The 15,072-nt window shown below is 46.3% G+C and overlaps 1 protein-coding gene across 1 annotated transcript in view; it reads right to left on the bottom strand.

The window, feature by feature from the left end:
• VAPB (VAMP associated protein B and C) overlaps positions 1–13,338 on the bottom strand; it is a 58,244-nt gene extending 44,906 nt beyond the window's left edge. Inside the window, exon 1 of the mRNA XM_028089132.2 lies at positions 13,142–13,338. Coding sequence (XP_027944933.1) covers positions 13,142–13,199 — 58 coding nt within the window. The 5' untranslated portion in view covers positions 13,200–13,338. The remainder of the gene's footprint in view (positions 1–13,141) is intronic.
• Between the last annotated feature and the right edge of the window lie 1,734 nt (positions 13,339–15,072).

The following is a 15,072-nucleotide window of genomic DNA, read 5'->3' as shown; positions in this document are numbered from 1 at the left end:
GGGATGCCTAGTAGGCACAGCCCAGGGATCAAAAGACCTGCTTGGAGATACAACTTGGAAATTTTCTGTGCAGGAGTGACAGCTGAAGGCACTGTTAATGAGAAAACATAAAGAGAATGGCACTTAAGTGGAGAAGACAGAGGAAAGAGCCTGGGAGATGTCAACACCCAGTAAAAGAAATGATAAAGAGGTGGGCAGTTCACCAGAAAAGTCAAAAATAAGTGTCACAGACAGAAACCTGGTGAACTACAAATGGTTTCAGTGGAGTGGTAAGGCCTGAGAATTGAAAGGAAAGTGAAGACGTAAACCAGTGATTGAGATTCATTGTCTCCAGAAATTTAGTCGTGATGGAAGACTGGGCATTCACTTAAGTGGGGGAAGGTCTGGGGGAACGCGATTGCTTTTCAGGAAGGGGAAACTTCAGTACGTTTGTAGGCACAGGGCGGGACTTAAGTAGAAGAGACACTGAGACACCAGAACAGGCTGACTAATGGAGCAAGATACCACGTGACGGGAAAGGAACGGGTAAAGAACACGGGGTGAGAAGCCAGGTCTGGCTCCGAAACAGGAGGTGAGGACGGGTGAGAAGTCTGCGGGAGAAAGTGCCTGCACACGGTAGAAAATCCTCATGTATTTCTTTTTTTTTTTTTAATTTTTTTATTGTTATGTTAATCACCATATATTACATCATTAGTTTTTGATGTAGTGTTCCATGATTCATTGTTTGTTCATAACACCCAGTGCTCCATGCAGAATGTGCCCTCCTTAATACCCATCACCAGGCTAACCCATCCCCCCACCCCCCTCCCCTCTAGAACCCTCAGTTTGTTTTTCAGAGTCCATCGTCTCTCATGGTTCCTCTCCCCCTCTGACTTACTCCCCTTCATTCTTCCTCTCCTGTTATCTTTTTCTTTTTTCCTCACGTATTTCTGAGTGGAAGGCACTGTGCCGCACGGGTCAGAGGCTCCCACTGGCTTCACTGGTGCGTGTCACCGTGCCGCACGTGCCAAGTCCCCTCCTCTCTTTCCCAGTTGTCTCCTTTCTCAGCCTCCTTACGCCCAGACACCACGAATGCCCTGAGACCCTGCCATGTGCCATGCACGGCACTGGCATCTGGGGAGGACAGACACAGTCCGAAAAGGGCAAAGATCTTCTTGACTAACGAGGGACAGAGTCAAGAAACCAAACACACCTTACTAAGTGTGGGGGTACGGACCCAGACACATGTGAGGGGAGATGACAGGAGAGTGACCCCAAGAATGGAAGCTGTGTTGAGCCTTGAAGGGAAGTGGGAGGGGCAGTAGACATGGTGAGGAACACACGCATTCTGCAAAGCCCTAGACCAGGAAGGAGGAAAGGCTGGAACACAGGTGAAGGGAAGACGGGGGATCAAGGGGAACAAGCCCAAAGGATTTTCCAGGGGCGCCTGGGTGGCTCAGCCACTGAGCGTCTGCCTTCAGCTTGGGTCGTGGTCCCACGGTCCTGGGATCGAGCCCCGCATCAGGCTCCCTGCTCAGTGGGGAGCCTGCTTCTCCCTCTCCAGCCCCCCTGCTTGTGTTCCTGCTCTAGCTGTGTCTCTCTCTGTCAAATAAATAAATAAAATCTTTAAAAAAAAATTATTTTCCAGGTCTTGTTAAAAAACTTAAACTTCAGGGATGCCTGGCTTGCTCAGTCAGTGGAGCACGCAACTCTTGATCTCAAGATTGTAGGTCCGAGCCCCACGTTGGGTGTAGAGATTACCTAAAAATAAAACCTTAAAAAAAAAATTTAGGGGCACCTGCGTGGCTCAGTTGGTTGAGTGTCTGGTTGGTTTCAGCTCAGGTCATGATCTCAGGGTTGTGGGATCAAGCCCCACATCGTGCTCTGTGCTCGGCGCAGGGTCTGCTTCTCTCCCTCTCCTTCTGCCCCTCCCCCCAACTCGTTCTCTCTCTCTCTCTCTCAAATAAATAAATAAATCTTCTAAAAAATTTAAAATCATTCTTTTGACAATGGAGAGACATTTAATGATTTTAAGCAAGTGAGAGATGCGCTCCGATTTGCATATTTGGAAGTGTCATTGGTATAGAGAGAAGGGAGAAGACTCAGACAGGAAGGCCAATCAAGAGGCTATTACAGTCATCCAGGGGGCAATGAGGCAGCCACAGAGGGGACAAGGAAGAAGGGGCAGATCTGAGTCGTGGGCTCTCTGAGTCACTGAACGGGTCAACTGTGTGCAGATGGGCACCGCTCACACGCAGAGACGGCTGCAGGAAGAGGAGATGTGAAGAGAAAAAGCAAAGGGAGTGCAGAGGGCAGTCTGGAACCTGCTGCATCTGAGGTCCCTGCAGCCCTGTGCATGGGCTTGGGGCAAGCCCGGGGCCAATCCGTGAGTGCCGGCAGAAGAGCCCCCCAGCAGGGAAAAGCGAAGACAGAGGGAACGCGGGAGGGAGGGAGGGAGGGAGGGAGGGAGGGAGGGAGGGAGGGAGGGAGAGAAGGCATCTGAGAAAGAAAAGCGGGAGGAGGCAGAGAAGGAAACCCTGTAGGCCTCCGCACTGCCAACAGGACTCCCAAGAGGACCGGACGAAGCCACCACGGCTGAGGGAGGGGAAGGAGGAGCGTCAGAGGCAGGAGGGCCCCAGTAAGCGCCACCGGGAGCACATGGAAGCCTGGGACACTGCGCACAGGGGAGCGCGGGGGAGCGTGGCGGTAACGTACCGACGGTCCAGCACCAGCGGCACCAGCAGCAGGAGCGAGGGGCGAGGGGCCGTAAGAAGAGGTATGAAGACTGCCATCTCCAGAAGCCTGTCGGGACCAGAGGGGACGTGAGGGGAGCCGTGAGAGAGGGCAAGCGTGACTGAGAAAGCAGTCAAAGGCAGAAGAGAGCACCCTCGGAGGCTTACTGGCGACCACGGACTGGCCAAGCACTACACTCAGGGCCTCGGTGCGAGCGGGATATGTAGAGAAAAAAAGGAAATGATCTTGCTTTGAAGGAGAAAGGCAACAAAGGCATTCATTTAAAAAAGTAGCAATAAAATAAAAAGACCCAAATGAACGCTGGAAGTTTTCCTGGGACTTCTTCAGATGACCTCCCATGTTCCTTCCACCTCTGCTGTTCCGAGTGAGATTAGAGGTCAGCTAGACCCCCACGGCAACTGTGATCCCTCTGTCCCCAAATCACAGGAGGAAGTTTTGAATGAGTACACCTGCAGATTCTCTAAGGAGTGATTCATGGCTTTCCTTCATCCAATTAGTAAAGCAGTGTCTGACTTTAAAAAGGTCACAAAGCACAGATTTAGATTTTCAGAGCAGTCCATCAGGATACATTTATATGCCAACAAATCAATTCAACCAGCAGAATGAGAATTCAAATAAGGCTCCACAAGGACAAACCTCTGGTTTTTCCAGCAAACCGCTCTTTTCATTCTTATGTATGCTTCTATTTCAAACAGTCATACCAAACACTAAAAAAATGACCATGTACAGGGTTGTATCCCTTCTTTGGAGTTAGCAGAAGAAAAGGATAAGAAAAGAATACATTCATTACTAAGTGAAAGAAATCAGTCTGAAAAGGCTACAGCCTGCATGATTCCAACTCTATGGTGTTCTGAAGAAGAAAAAACTGTGGAGACAGTAAAAAGATCAGTAGTTGCCAGGGGTTGTTGAGGAGAGAGGGGTGACTAGGTGGAAAACAGGATTTTTAGGGCAGTGAAAAGATTCTGTATGATATTATGATGGTGAATATGTGTCATTGTACGTGTGCCCAAACCCACAGAATGGACGACACTGAGAGCGAACCCTAATGTACACAGTGGACTGTGGGTGATGATGATGGGTCGGTGTAGGGTCATCAGTTGTAACCAATGTGCCACTCTGGTGGGGGACGCTGACAACTGGGGAGGCTGTGCACATGGGAACAAAGGGCATATACAAAATTTCTGTACCTTCCTGTTAATTTTACTGTGAATCTAAAACTGCTCCCAAAAAGGGGGGAGGGTGGTCCTCAAAAAGTACCTACTGGGTTTTTTTTCACTACTGGGAAAAACTAAAGAAACAGAATCTAAAGGAGTTTGCTTTCTAGAAGAAAAAATAAAGCAGTTAGAAAATGAAGCACTGAGAGTAAGGCATCAACAAAATATGCAAATGACGTACAATCTGTACAATTTGAGGAGATGCAGAAAAAACTAGATGAGAATATCCCCAAGAATACTCAGGAAAGGTCAATAGAATAGTGAGCTTTTAAAGAGAAAAAGAGCGTTTGTTAATTAAATATTCAGGCGCCTGCTAGTACAAAGCACACTGGTAGGTACTATGGGAAATACAAGCCCCAGTTTCTGCCCTCAAGGAGCTTTCCATCTTTCTTCTTCAGCTAAAATAAACTTTTATCTCACGTTCTCAAGGCTCAAGCTGGAAGGAACACCAAGAGATGTTCAGTTCAAGGGCGCCCGGATGGCTCAGTCATTAAGCATCTGCCTTCGGCTCAGGCCATGATCCCAGGGTCCTGGGATGAGTCCCACATTGGGCTCCCTGCTTCTCCCTCTCTCACTGTGCCTCTCTCAGTCAAATTAATAATTAAAAAAAGAGAGAGAGATGTTCAGTTCAAGCGCCCTCCCCCAACAGAAGAGGAAATCAAAGCCAGTGATCCTCGCTGAGTGTCCCCAAGTGACAGCAAGGGCAGGCACAAAGTCTCCCTTTGTAATACAGGGCACATATGCTTTGCAGGCTGAAAGACTTTGGTGCAAATTACACCTTTCACCAAGTCCTGGGCCTACGTTCTCTCACTTCTAAACCGGGAATGGTGGGGCACCTGGGTGGGGCAGTCAGTTAAGGGTCTGACTCTTGGTTTGGGCTCAGGTCATGATCTCAGAATCGTGGGACTGAGCCCTTCTGGTTCTGTGCTAATGTGGAGTCTGTTTGAGATTCTCTTTCTCTTTCTCTCCCTCACCCTCTACCCCACACCCTTCCCCCCCCCTTAAATGAATACATCTTTAAAAAATAAAAAATAAACTGGAGATGGTGGTAACAGGACTTCTGAGATAGGTACCATTCCTTTCCTTCCCTTCCCTCTACTGTACTATATACATGCTGAATGGTGAAGCTAAAGGCTAAACTCGTCCCCAGTCAAGTGACATCATCTGGGGTCTCAGGCACTGAGAAAATAAAGGACTTCCAGTAGGTAGAAGGGAAGGTACAGTGACAACATTAGCACATAATTTTCAACACTAATAAATTAATGACACAGTCAGAAGTAATCAAGTTAGAACAGAAGTTCTTAAGGGAAAAAAAGAAGTGGTAGAAAGATCTGCTGGAAGTCAGTAAACTTAGTCACTCTAAGGTTCCAGACCAACTCTGTACTTTGTGGCAGCAGTGCCACGGAGGCCACGGAGGCCATTACTGGATTACGTTTACAGTTAAGCACCATTCCTTTCTTTTTCTCTCATTTCTCTTTCGCTTCTTCTCGATTCCCACTGTCCTATTTCCAGTCCTTCTTTCATCTTCCTAACAACATAATAAATAAGAAAATCTAGGGCCTTCCTAGTCAGCCATGCTCCCACTCATGGTTTAAGGGAAGAAACAGTGCCAACATGGTGATAAAGGACATGGGCTTTGCAGTCAGACGGACCTTGGTTCCAATTTCTAATGCAGGTTCATGAACCTGAAGATAACTGTGTCTACTTCCTAAGCCTGTTGTTAGAATTAAATAAACGAGCAGGTTTAGAAAACTGCCTAGCACACAGTATAAGCCCACTGAGTCATAAATCTCACGTGCTTCCTTCCCATGAGATCGAAATCCCAAACAACAACACAGCTTTTTCTAGGCTCCCAACTGGGAACAACGCTTAAGTGTCCTGTCTCCATAGTCTACTCTCCCCCTCTACCACCTAGAAGCTGGGTACTTTAAGAGCCAGGACTCCTCCCCAGTCCCCAACCCAATGCCTGGCCCATAGGAAGCTTTCACTATGTGGTGATAGAACCAACCCCAAATCAGTAATGTTTATTCCACCAGAAAAGAAGGGGTTGTCTGTCCATGAAGAAAACCTCAAAGGATGAGTTGCAGAAAAGGAAAAAACCCCAAATATTGGCAACTGGATGATCATCTGTTATGCACACAATCATCATATCCATGCATGTCTCTAAACCCTCTCCAGTCGGATTCCTATCCTTGCAGGTCATCACTTGGGGAAACGAGGACCTCCAAAGTACACCTCATACAGAATAAAAGAGCACTTTTTGTTATACACCTTGAGTTAGTCTCTTTCAGCATTTGAGAAATCTCTAGTTATATATTAACTTACCCTGTTTGCTTCCTGCTGAAGGGAGGGACCTATCAGGAACACTCAGGACTAAAGGCTTTGCAGCCCTACCTGTAAAGTTTAGAGTTTAAGGTGGCATCTGTAAAGGTCATTTATGTTAGATACTCCTATCTTCATAAACACCCTTCGAACTTTTCTAATTCCCCCTTCACAAACCTGCAAACCTGTGACATCCCTATCACACGCACATGTCACGCCACCGTCCAAAGACTCAGTAACAGAACTCCGGCAAATTACTTGAAAGCTAATGTTTTCTATATACATAATCATGAAACACCACCAAAATCTGATATAAAAAGTGAATATTCACAAGGTAAACCAAAGAATGCTTCCAAAGCATTTGTCATCAATATGAACTTTTTTTAAGAGTATGGTACAAAATCCCTCATAAAAAAATTCCACGAAGAGGTTCAGTCGGTTAAGCGTCTGCCTTCAGTTCAGGTCATGATCTCGGGGTCCTGGGATCAAGCCCTGCATTGGGCTCCCTGCTCAGTGGGGAGTCTGCTTCTCCCTCTCCCTTTGCCCCTCCCCACAGCTCATGCATACACGCACTCTCTCTCTCAAATAAATAAATAAAATCTTTTTAAAAAACTCCACAAAGAATAATTCTTAATTAATTCATGTTCTTAAGCAATTATCCTGACAGCTACTAATACTTCCTTAATGGTTATAAATTCTCTGCATTCCTCCCCCAAGAATGAACCCCTTTATAAGTTCATTCTAAAGAGATGACAGTGATATACTGGAAAGAAATGGGCTTTGGTGCTAGACACCAGGGTTAAATGCTTGCACCCCCATTTACCACTATAGACTCATTCAGGGGCCAGCTGTCTAACCACTGAGTAACTGGCCTCACAGGATTATGCCGTAGGTTAAGCAAGATAAAAACATAAAGCATCTACAACAGTCCCTACACTTTGTGGACTACCTTCTGGAAATTAAACATTTATCTTCTAGAAGTGTTCGTTCTTCCCCTACCTTTTCTTTCCAAACGAACATCAGCATACCACCACAGCTGCTGCTCTTAGTTCCAGACCCAATCCAGTGGGGAAGCAGGGGAAGTCTACCACTTGGTCCCTTACAAATATGCCCTCTGCTCCTAGCTCCCTAGGTTCAGCTTTCTATTCCACTCCATTCTCTGTGCACCCTCCAGCCTCTGGAGACAATCCAAGCAACTGAGCCGCATCGCAAGCAATTCAAATCTAGGTAAATGGTCCAGGGGTCCACTCCACTGCCTTCAAGAACAATTCAAAAGACTCAAACAACAGTCTCTCATTCTCTCCCCCAAAATATTTATTTCCCTAACCACCCTTCCCAGATAGGCTAATGTAGGAGCCTACCGAATTGCCCGTGTATACTAATTCAAACACATTATGAGTTATCGGTAGGAATGTGTACCCACTAGCCATACTTGAGGTGCCCACGTGGCCATGTACACATACACACAAGCCAAAGTCTGACTACTGAAGACATTATCTGACGCTGATGAAAAGAAATACTAACCTACCAGTCAAAACCTATGATAACCCTCTGAAATGATAAAGAAAAACTCTAAGAAGGTGTTTCTACAGCTTTACAGTTTTGTGCAATTAATGCTAAAATGTTATTAAAAGAAAGCACTTAAAGATTGTTTCCCATGGAACTATCCCCATTTTCTCAATGATTTTTTTTTTCCATGTAAAGAACGAAACGCTAAAGCACATTAAGGCATTGTATCTAGGTATCAATGGCTTCTGTTAACACATTTAGCATTTTGAAAAAGAGATATTCTAGAGATACTTTTTTGCCACGTTGATTTTTTTTTAAATAATCTTAAAATGTCTGTCAAGTTCAGTAACTTTGTTTCCATAAACAAAGCTCTTTAAACAACTCTTGTTTTTATAAAGCCAGCAGCCCAGGTCCCTCAGGTAAAAACTTCAAAGAAGGCACATATCCACTGAGCAAGGGCCAAAGCAATCCTAGATGTGCTATGCTGATGACAGCCTGAAAGGGGCTGAAAATGACAGAAAACGAGGAAGCAAGCCTGGAAACCATAATGTAACTTTGTTTTTAACACAATCCCCGCTGCAAAATAACTGTGCAGAAGGCTTTTATTTTATTTTATTAAAGACACTCTATGGCAACCTTGTCTTGACTAATGGAACTCAGCGCTCTTTGTGTTGGTCTTTCTTGTCATCTTGCTGAAAGCTGTGCTCATTTGTTCCAAATCATGGTCATCCTTCAGATGGCAAATTTTTCAAATACAAATGGGGGATGGATAAAGCAATCTTGGAGGTAATTCCTTATGTAAAAATTCAAGCTTCAGGTTTTAAAATTTGAGCCTAAGCGTAATACTTAAGTGATAACCAGAACAGTTTACTCCCTTGACTCCTCCCCTAATTTTCAACTACCAAATGGTTGGTACTGCAGGTCAAGGTTCTCAGTATTTTGTCCTCAGAACTGGAAAAAAGAATGCTATATAATTTCAATAAATAAAGGACAGTGTTAATAATATTTAAGAGTTCACCTCTTTGATGAGCATCCATTCAGAGTAATTATTTTAATAAAGCCATACACAGATGCAAAGCTACCAAGCAATCATGAAGAGAACTACGGTACATGTCACAACCATACTCGGCAAGGAGCTGTCACCACCTTCCAGATATAAGCACATGGCCACGTGGATCCATTTCTCCCCCTAAGGAGTTAACCATGAAGAAGAGAAGTAAGTTAAGTGAATAAAAGAAAGTTAACTTCTGATTCACATTTTTCTCCCAGGAACATAAACTCAGAAGTAAATAGTACAATCTAAGAAGATTTAAGTTTGATTAAAGCTTAGTAAGTTTAATGCCACTTGCTTTTGATGAGCAAGCTGGTTAATAATTAAATAAATGAAGATAATCTATTCAGGATGGATTTAAACCACTACCATAAAGAATCTTAAGCACACTGCTGACATTTTGTTGTGCTGTAAAACACAGTCTGTTCTATGTGATCATGAAATGTTAAGGAAATCAGTGCTATACTAAAGCTAAAGAATTAATGCTGTACTCAGCATCTGAAAGATAATTACTGCATCTAACGGACTATATCTACAGGGTTTTATATTTTTTAGCTTCCTAAACAATATTAAATTACACATTAACTTAAGGGCGTGAACTAATGATTCTAAGCATGCTCTCCTCGCAGAAAAGACAGTGTCACTAACCTATCCTCTATCTACAGCACCCGGGTTCCTATTTTCTCCCCACAGTGGTCATCAACCACACCAATCTATCGGTGTCATCCCTCGCTGACCAACAGCGAGATGTCCTGAAGGCCACTGGGTTCGTCTCAGAATAAAGCAAAGGTCCACAGTGGGTTTAAACCTCAACTAATCAGCTCATGAGGACAGTTAACAGCCCATTCTCACGTGACTGCTTCATGGGCGGGAGGGGGTGCTAGGATGTGAAGAACGATTAAGAGTCTTGGACAATAACCAAAAAAAACACAAGACATACTATTTACCACAGATGGAATCTGATAGGAGTGGACAGAGAGGAGAAAGAAAAGACACAAAATGCCCTCAAAGTGACTCACTCAGAAAGCTGTCTTTGAGCTGGGCAACAAGTGGGGCCTCAGGGTCAGGAAATGCAAGGGAAAGGAAGAGTTAGGCCTTGGAAGACCTCAGATCGAGAGAAAGAGTAACAACAGAAAGCACAGTTTTCACAGGTTTCCAAAGAACTTTAACTCTTTCAGAAACGTTACCCACCCCGCCCCAGGAAGAGCTAGTACTATTTCACCAGGGCAAACGTCACAGTGTCATGCTTCTTTTCTGATTCTTAACACAATGCAGCCCGGCACTTTCTGGCAGTCTGAACAAAGTCACATAAGTCTGTGTTCTCTTTTCCTCAGTGACATCTTTAACTTCAACATAACCACAAAAAATGCCCAAGATGAAAAAGAATCCAACATATATAATCCCGTATCATCTTAAGCTGCATTTAAAAGATGTTTCTTTTTTTCCTTTAAAAGATAATTAACTTTTTTCCTTTGGATGATAAGTTGTGTTTTAGGCATTTTAATTATTGCCTTCTTATTAAGTTAGCTTGCAGGTTTGATTCATCTAAGTGAACCACCTGAAGTCAGAGTCATCACCCGAGTAACTTGGAAGAAATCAGTTAAATGTGGCAGTTCTCATCCTGAAATGAACTCTATACAGCAAACCACAGTACCGAGCCTCTAATTTGTCTTAGTGCTCAGTTTAAGACAAATAAACCTATCTCATAAACCAGTTTACACATGCCTACAGAGGCCTCTTCTGAAGTCATGAGCCAACAGCCTTCAACAATTTGACACCATGACTTCTCTTGGACCACTTCCCTAGTAAAAATATCCAGTGACTTTGGCCGTCATTACTTTGGCCAACCCAGGGCCACGAAGATCACTGTTCTCTGCTTTACCTTTCAGGTAAAGAAACCGAAATGATGAAACCAGTTGTCTAAATACAACCTCCAATATCTGCATAATATTGTGTGTTTACAAAGCTGCTGAACAGCCAGAGTATCACTCCTAAGCAACAACAAAACTTTCTAGAGGAGGCAAGGGTTCCATCCCCATGGACTGAAGAATGACCTGACTTTGAAGAGTGAAGCAGTCAGCCCAAGGTCAAACATCTTTACATGAAAGAAGTGGTACAAAAACTTTAATTTTCTCAAATCAGGACCTCTTTCCATAACATAACATTAGAGGAGTGTATGTACTGGGAGCCAGGTGGGGGGATGGGTATCAACCGAGGAAGGACTAGCTAAGGAAAAGCAACACAATCTGAACTTGGATATTGGTTGTGTCTGTGCACAGAAGGCCTTGATCTTACTCCTACCTGCTAGCTAGCCTCATCTCCTACCTTGCCTTGCAACCCCAACAAATGTTCTTTGCTGCTGTCATTCCGAACTCCTAGTGGCATCCCAAAGGGGCCCAATCATCTCAGTCTTTTTGCCTCTATACGTGGGATTTCCTCTGGCTGACATGCTCCCCACCCATTTCTTCTTTTAGTCTGCTTCCATTTGACCTTTAAACTCAGCTCAAATGACATCTTTTTCAGGAGCTGACCTCCTTACTGCTCTCAGAGCACTCTGATTACCTCCTATCATTGCACCGTCCTGGATGATTCTGTCATCTGCCCCCTTCCCTAGACTTGAATTCTGGGGTAGGGTGTTGAAGGAGAATGTCATTCGTCTTCCCTCGTATCTGACATGTGGAGCAGACACTCAGTAAATGTGAACTAAATGAATGAATGTGCCAGTACTCAGGAGTAGCTCAACCATGCTTCTGGGGTAGAGAACTTCCGACAATTCGAGCGCAAACCATCGCCCTCCACCTTCACTTTCGCTACTTGGATTCCTTTCCCAGGCTGGCGGCTCCAGAAGGCCACGAGAACATCACCAAAGACAAAGTACTGTCAGAGAACTACAATCCAGGTTAGGTTTGTGGGGTTTCTTGTTTTTGTTTTATTTTCATTTTAAGTGGAAAACCTTTGGTTCTTTATACCACGTGGAGGCATTTCAGATTGTTATTTTGGGAGGCAAAGTGGCAGCCACAGTTCTGGAGTATTCCCCAGGGGTCAGACAGCATAACTGTTAAAGAGTGTGAGCCCTGAAGTCTGAGTTCAAATGTGCCACGTGCCAACTGCGGAACTTTGGGTAAGTTACTCTATACTACCTCCTGCCAGTACATATAAACTGGGTGCCTGTGACCAGCATTCATTCCGCAGATATCTACTGAGCACCTACTGAGGGCCAAGTGCTGGCGGTCCCCGGTGACCTGGCCATCTGACCTAAAGTATACTCTGATCCTATCACCTGCTGTATTTCCTTCACTGAACTTACGACTACCTGAAATATTCTCGTTTGCTGATTTGCTGCCCCCCACCTTCCCCATGAGAAGGTAAGCTCTATGCTGCCAGGGGATTTGTCTCTTGTTCATTCTTTGCCTCTCCAGTGCCAAGCACATACCTAGTACACGACTACTCAACACGTTCTAAAAGGACTGGGAACGTCTACGTGGTCCCCACTGCCCCATGACACTTGTACTTCAGTGGGGAAGGCAGGGGAGAAAAAAAAACATAAAAAGTCTAAAGCCGCATTTTACACAGGGCCCTGGCTTGCCACCAGCGCACAGGGCGCACTGGGTTTCCCCCGGCTCCAGGTCCAGGCTGCTCTGGGCGGGAAAGGACCTCGGCCCCCCCGCACGCCCCCAGCCTCACAGAAGGGGGCCACGGGCACCAGGAGGCCAGCAGAAGACAAGCAGAGCCCTGTCCCATCACAACTGCGGGGGCGCTTCCATTCATTTATCCAACAGATGTTTATCAGGCTCCTAAAGTGTGCTCGGCAGACAAACGGCCAGGTCCTGTCCTCATGGAGTTTCCCTTCTAGTGCAGAAACGCAGTAAACAAGTGCGTAAAACGGTCCTTTGAGGTAGTGAGTGCCCTGCCGGCGCGGAACAGAGGTGTGCCTGGGGACGACCGCAGGTGTCCGCCGCGGGCCGCCCGGAGGAGGCAGCCCCGGGGAAGGGCGGCCCCGCGCAGGGCGGCGCGCGCTCGGCCCGAGGACACCCCCCCCCCCCCCGCCGCCAGGCTGGACGGTGACCGCGCCCAGCGCCTCGAGGGCCGGGCGCGCGCGGGGAGGCTCGGGGCGAGGCGCGGGCCCGGGACACCCGGCGGCCCGACGGACTCGGGGCGCGGGGCGGGCGCGCCGTCGGGCGGGGCGGGGCGGTGACCGCGGGCCGGGCGGGCACCCACGTCACCGCCGCGCCGCCGGTGCCTGCGAGCGCGGAAGGGGGCGCGGGGCGGCAGGGCCGGGCCCGCGGCCGAACATGGCGGGCCTCCGGCTTACCTCGGAATTTGAGCTCGTGCTGCGGCTCGAGGCTCAGGACCTGCTCCACCTTCGCCATGTTCCTCAGCGGCGAGACACCTCTGCCGGGGAGACCCCCTGAGAGGTCACCTGAGGCGGGAGGCGTTAATGCTGCGCCCCCTTTAAATCTGGAAAGGGGGGGCCGGCCGGGACGCGGGCGGGGGTCGTCTACGGGGTGCGCGCGGGGGGGGGCGCGGCCTACGCGGTGCAGGCGCAGGGGCGGAGGGCGAGGGCGAGGCCGCGGTGCCCGGCGAGCGCACGGCACGCACGCACGCACGCAGCGACGCACGCACGCACGCACGCAGCGGGCCGGCCGGCTGGGTCCTGCGCGCGCTCGGGCGGCGGGAAGCTGCGCGCGCGGAGCCCCTCCCGGCGCTGTGCGCAGGCGTGGCGCGGCCGCAGGGCGGGGCTACCGGGTAGCAGGGGGCGGGGCGTCGTGCAGGTCTGGAGGCGGGGCCGTCCGGGATGCTCAGAAGTGAGGACAGTCATCTCAAAGGTTACTTACTCAGGGACCATGGGGACCAACCATTGTGTAAAGTGCTTTAGTCAACAATAATAAAAAGAAGAAGCTTCCACTTTACCCTTGCTTATGTAGTGCCAGGCACTGGTAGAGACTGAATAATAATGAAAGTACTATTTATTCTTATCATAAGCATGTTTATAAGTGAGAGGTATGTGCTAGGCCCTGTGACGTATGGTAAGCAATAAATATATAGCAAGCTACCAATTACTGCTTGCTGCTTTTGTGCCACTCTGCTGAACGCTTTCAATAACAGCACCATCCAATGAATGAAAGCTACTCTTTAGTAAATGTTTACTATGTAACAAGCACTGTACTGCATCCTTTACTAATACATGCAACAAACATTTACAAATAAAATGATCAGAGAAATTGACCTGGTTCCTACCCTCTAACTAGAAACAGCTGGAGAGCCAGCCTCTGAAAAAATAACCACACAAATAAATTATGTTATTAAAAATTGCTGGGAACCTAAATCTGCTTGGCCTCCAAAGTGAACAATACATCATTATTGCTATATGTCATTATGTAATGTTTACTACATAAAATATGTATTCTCAAGGGGCGTCTGGGTGGCTCAGCCGGTTAAGTGACCGACTCTTGATTTCAGCTCAGGTGGTGATTTCAGGGTCATGAGATCCAACCCCGCTCAGGCAGAGTCTGTTTAAGACTCTCCCAGCCCCTCCCCACCCTGCGTGTGTTCGTGAGCTCTCTCTCTCCCTTTTTTCTGTCATTCTCTCAAATAAATAAATAAATCTTTTAAAAAATATGCATGTTCTTAATCGTCTCCTATACATATATATATGTAGAGAAAACAAACAGCGAATAGTAAATGTTGACCCTACTGTGGTGGGCATCTGGGTATTCTTTCTACTATTCTTTCTACTTTTCTGTGTACTTGAAATTTTTCATAATAAGTTTTTTAAAGATAATCTTTGTCTTTTAACTAGAGCATTTGGTCCATTTACACTTATTATATTTACTAATACATCTGGATTTATTTCTAGCAGCTTATTTTGTGCTTTCTACTTGCCGTGACGGTTTTTTTTTTTTTTCTTTTTCCTCTCCTTTCTTCCTTAGGGCTGATTTTCTTTTTTCTCATTCTCTTTTCTTCCTCTTATACACTATCTCTGTTGTTTTCATAATTACCCTAGAAGTTGTGACGTGGGTACTTATGAAAGTCCAATTTTTAAAAATGTCTTTACCATGCTTCATTAAAATACAAGGAATTTGGGACACTTTAACTCTAACCACCCATCCCCCAAATTATATGCCTTAATTGTGGTGTATTTCAGGTTTAATCTTTTCCTTTTCATCCCATAAGTCATTACTAAATTGTTTTATATGGTTGATGTTAGTTTAGACTCAACCACACAGTTACCAATTTCTTTCT

The sequence above is a fragment of the Eumetopias jubatus genome, unplaced genomic scaffold, assembly GCF_037043125.1.
Source record: "Eumetopias jubatus isolate StellerSeaLion01/CBP00866 unplaced genomic scaffold, mEumJub1_p1.0 scaffold_9, whole genome shotgun sequence".
NCBI lineage: Eukaryota > Metazoa > Chordata > Mammalia > Carnivora > Otariidae > Eumetopias > Eumetopias jubatus.
This window is presented reverse-complemented; position numbering and strand designations above follow the sequence as displayed.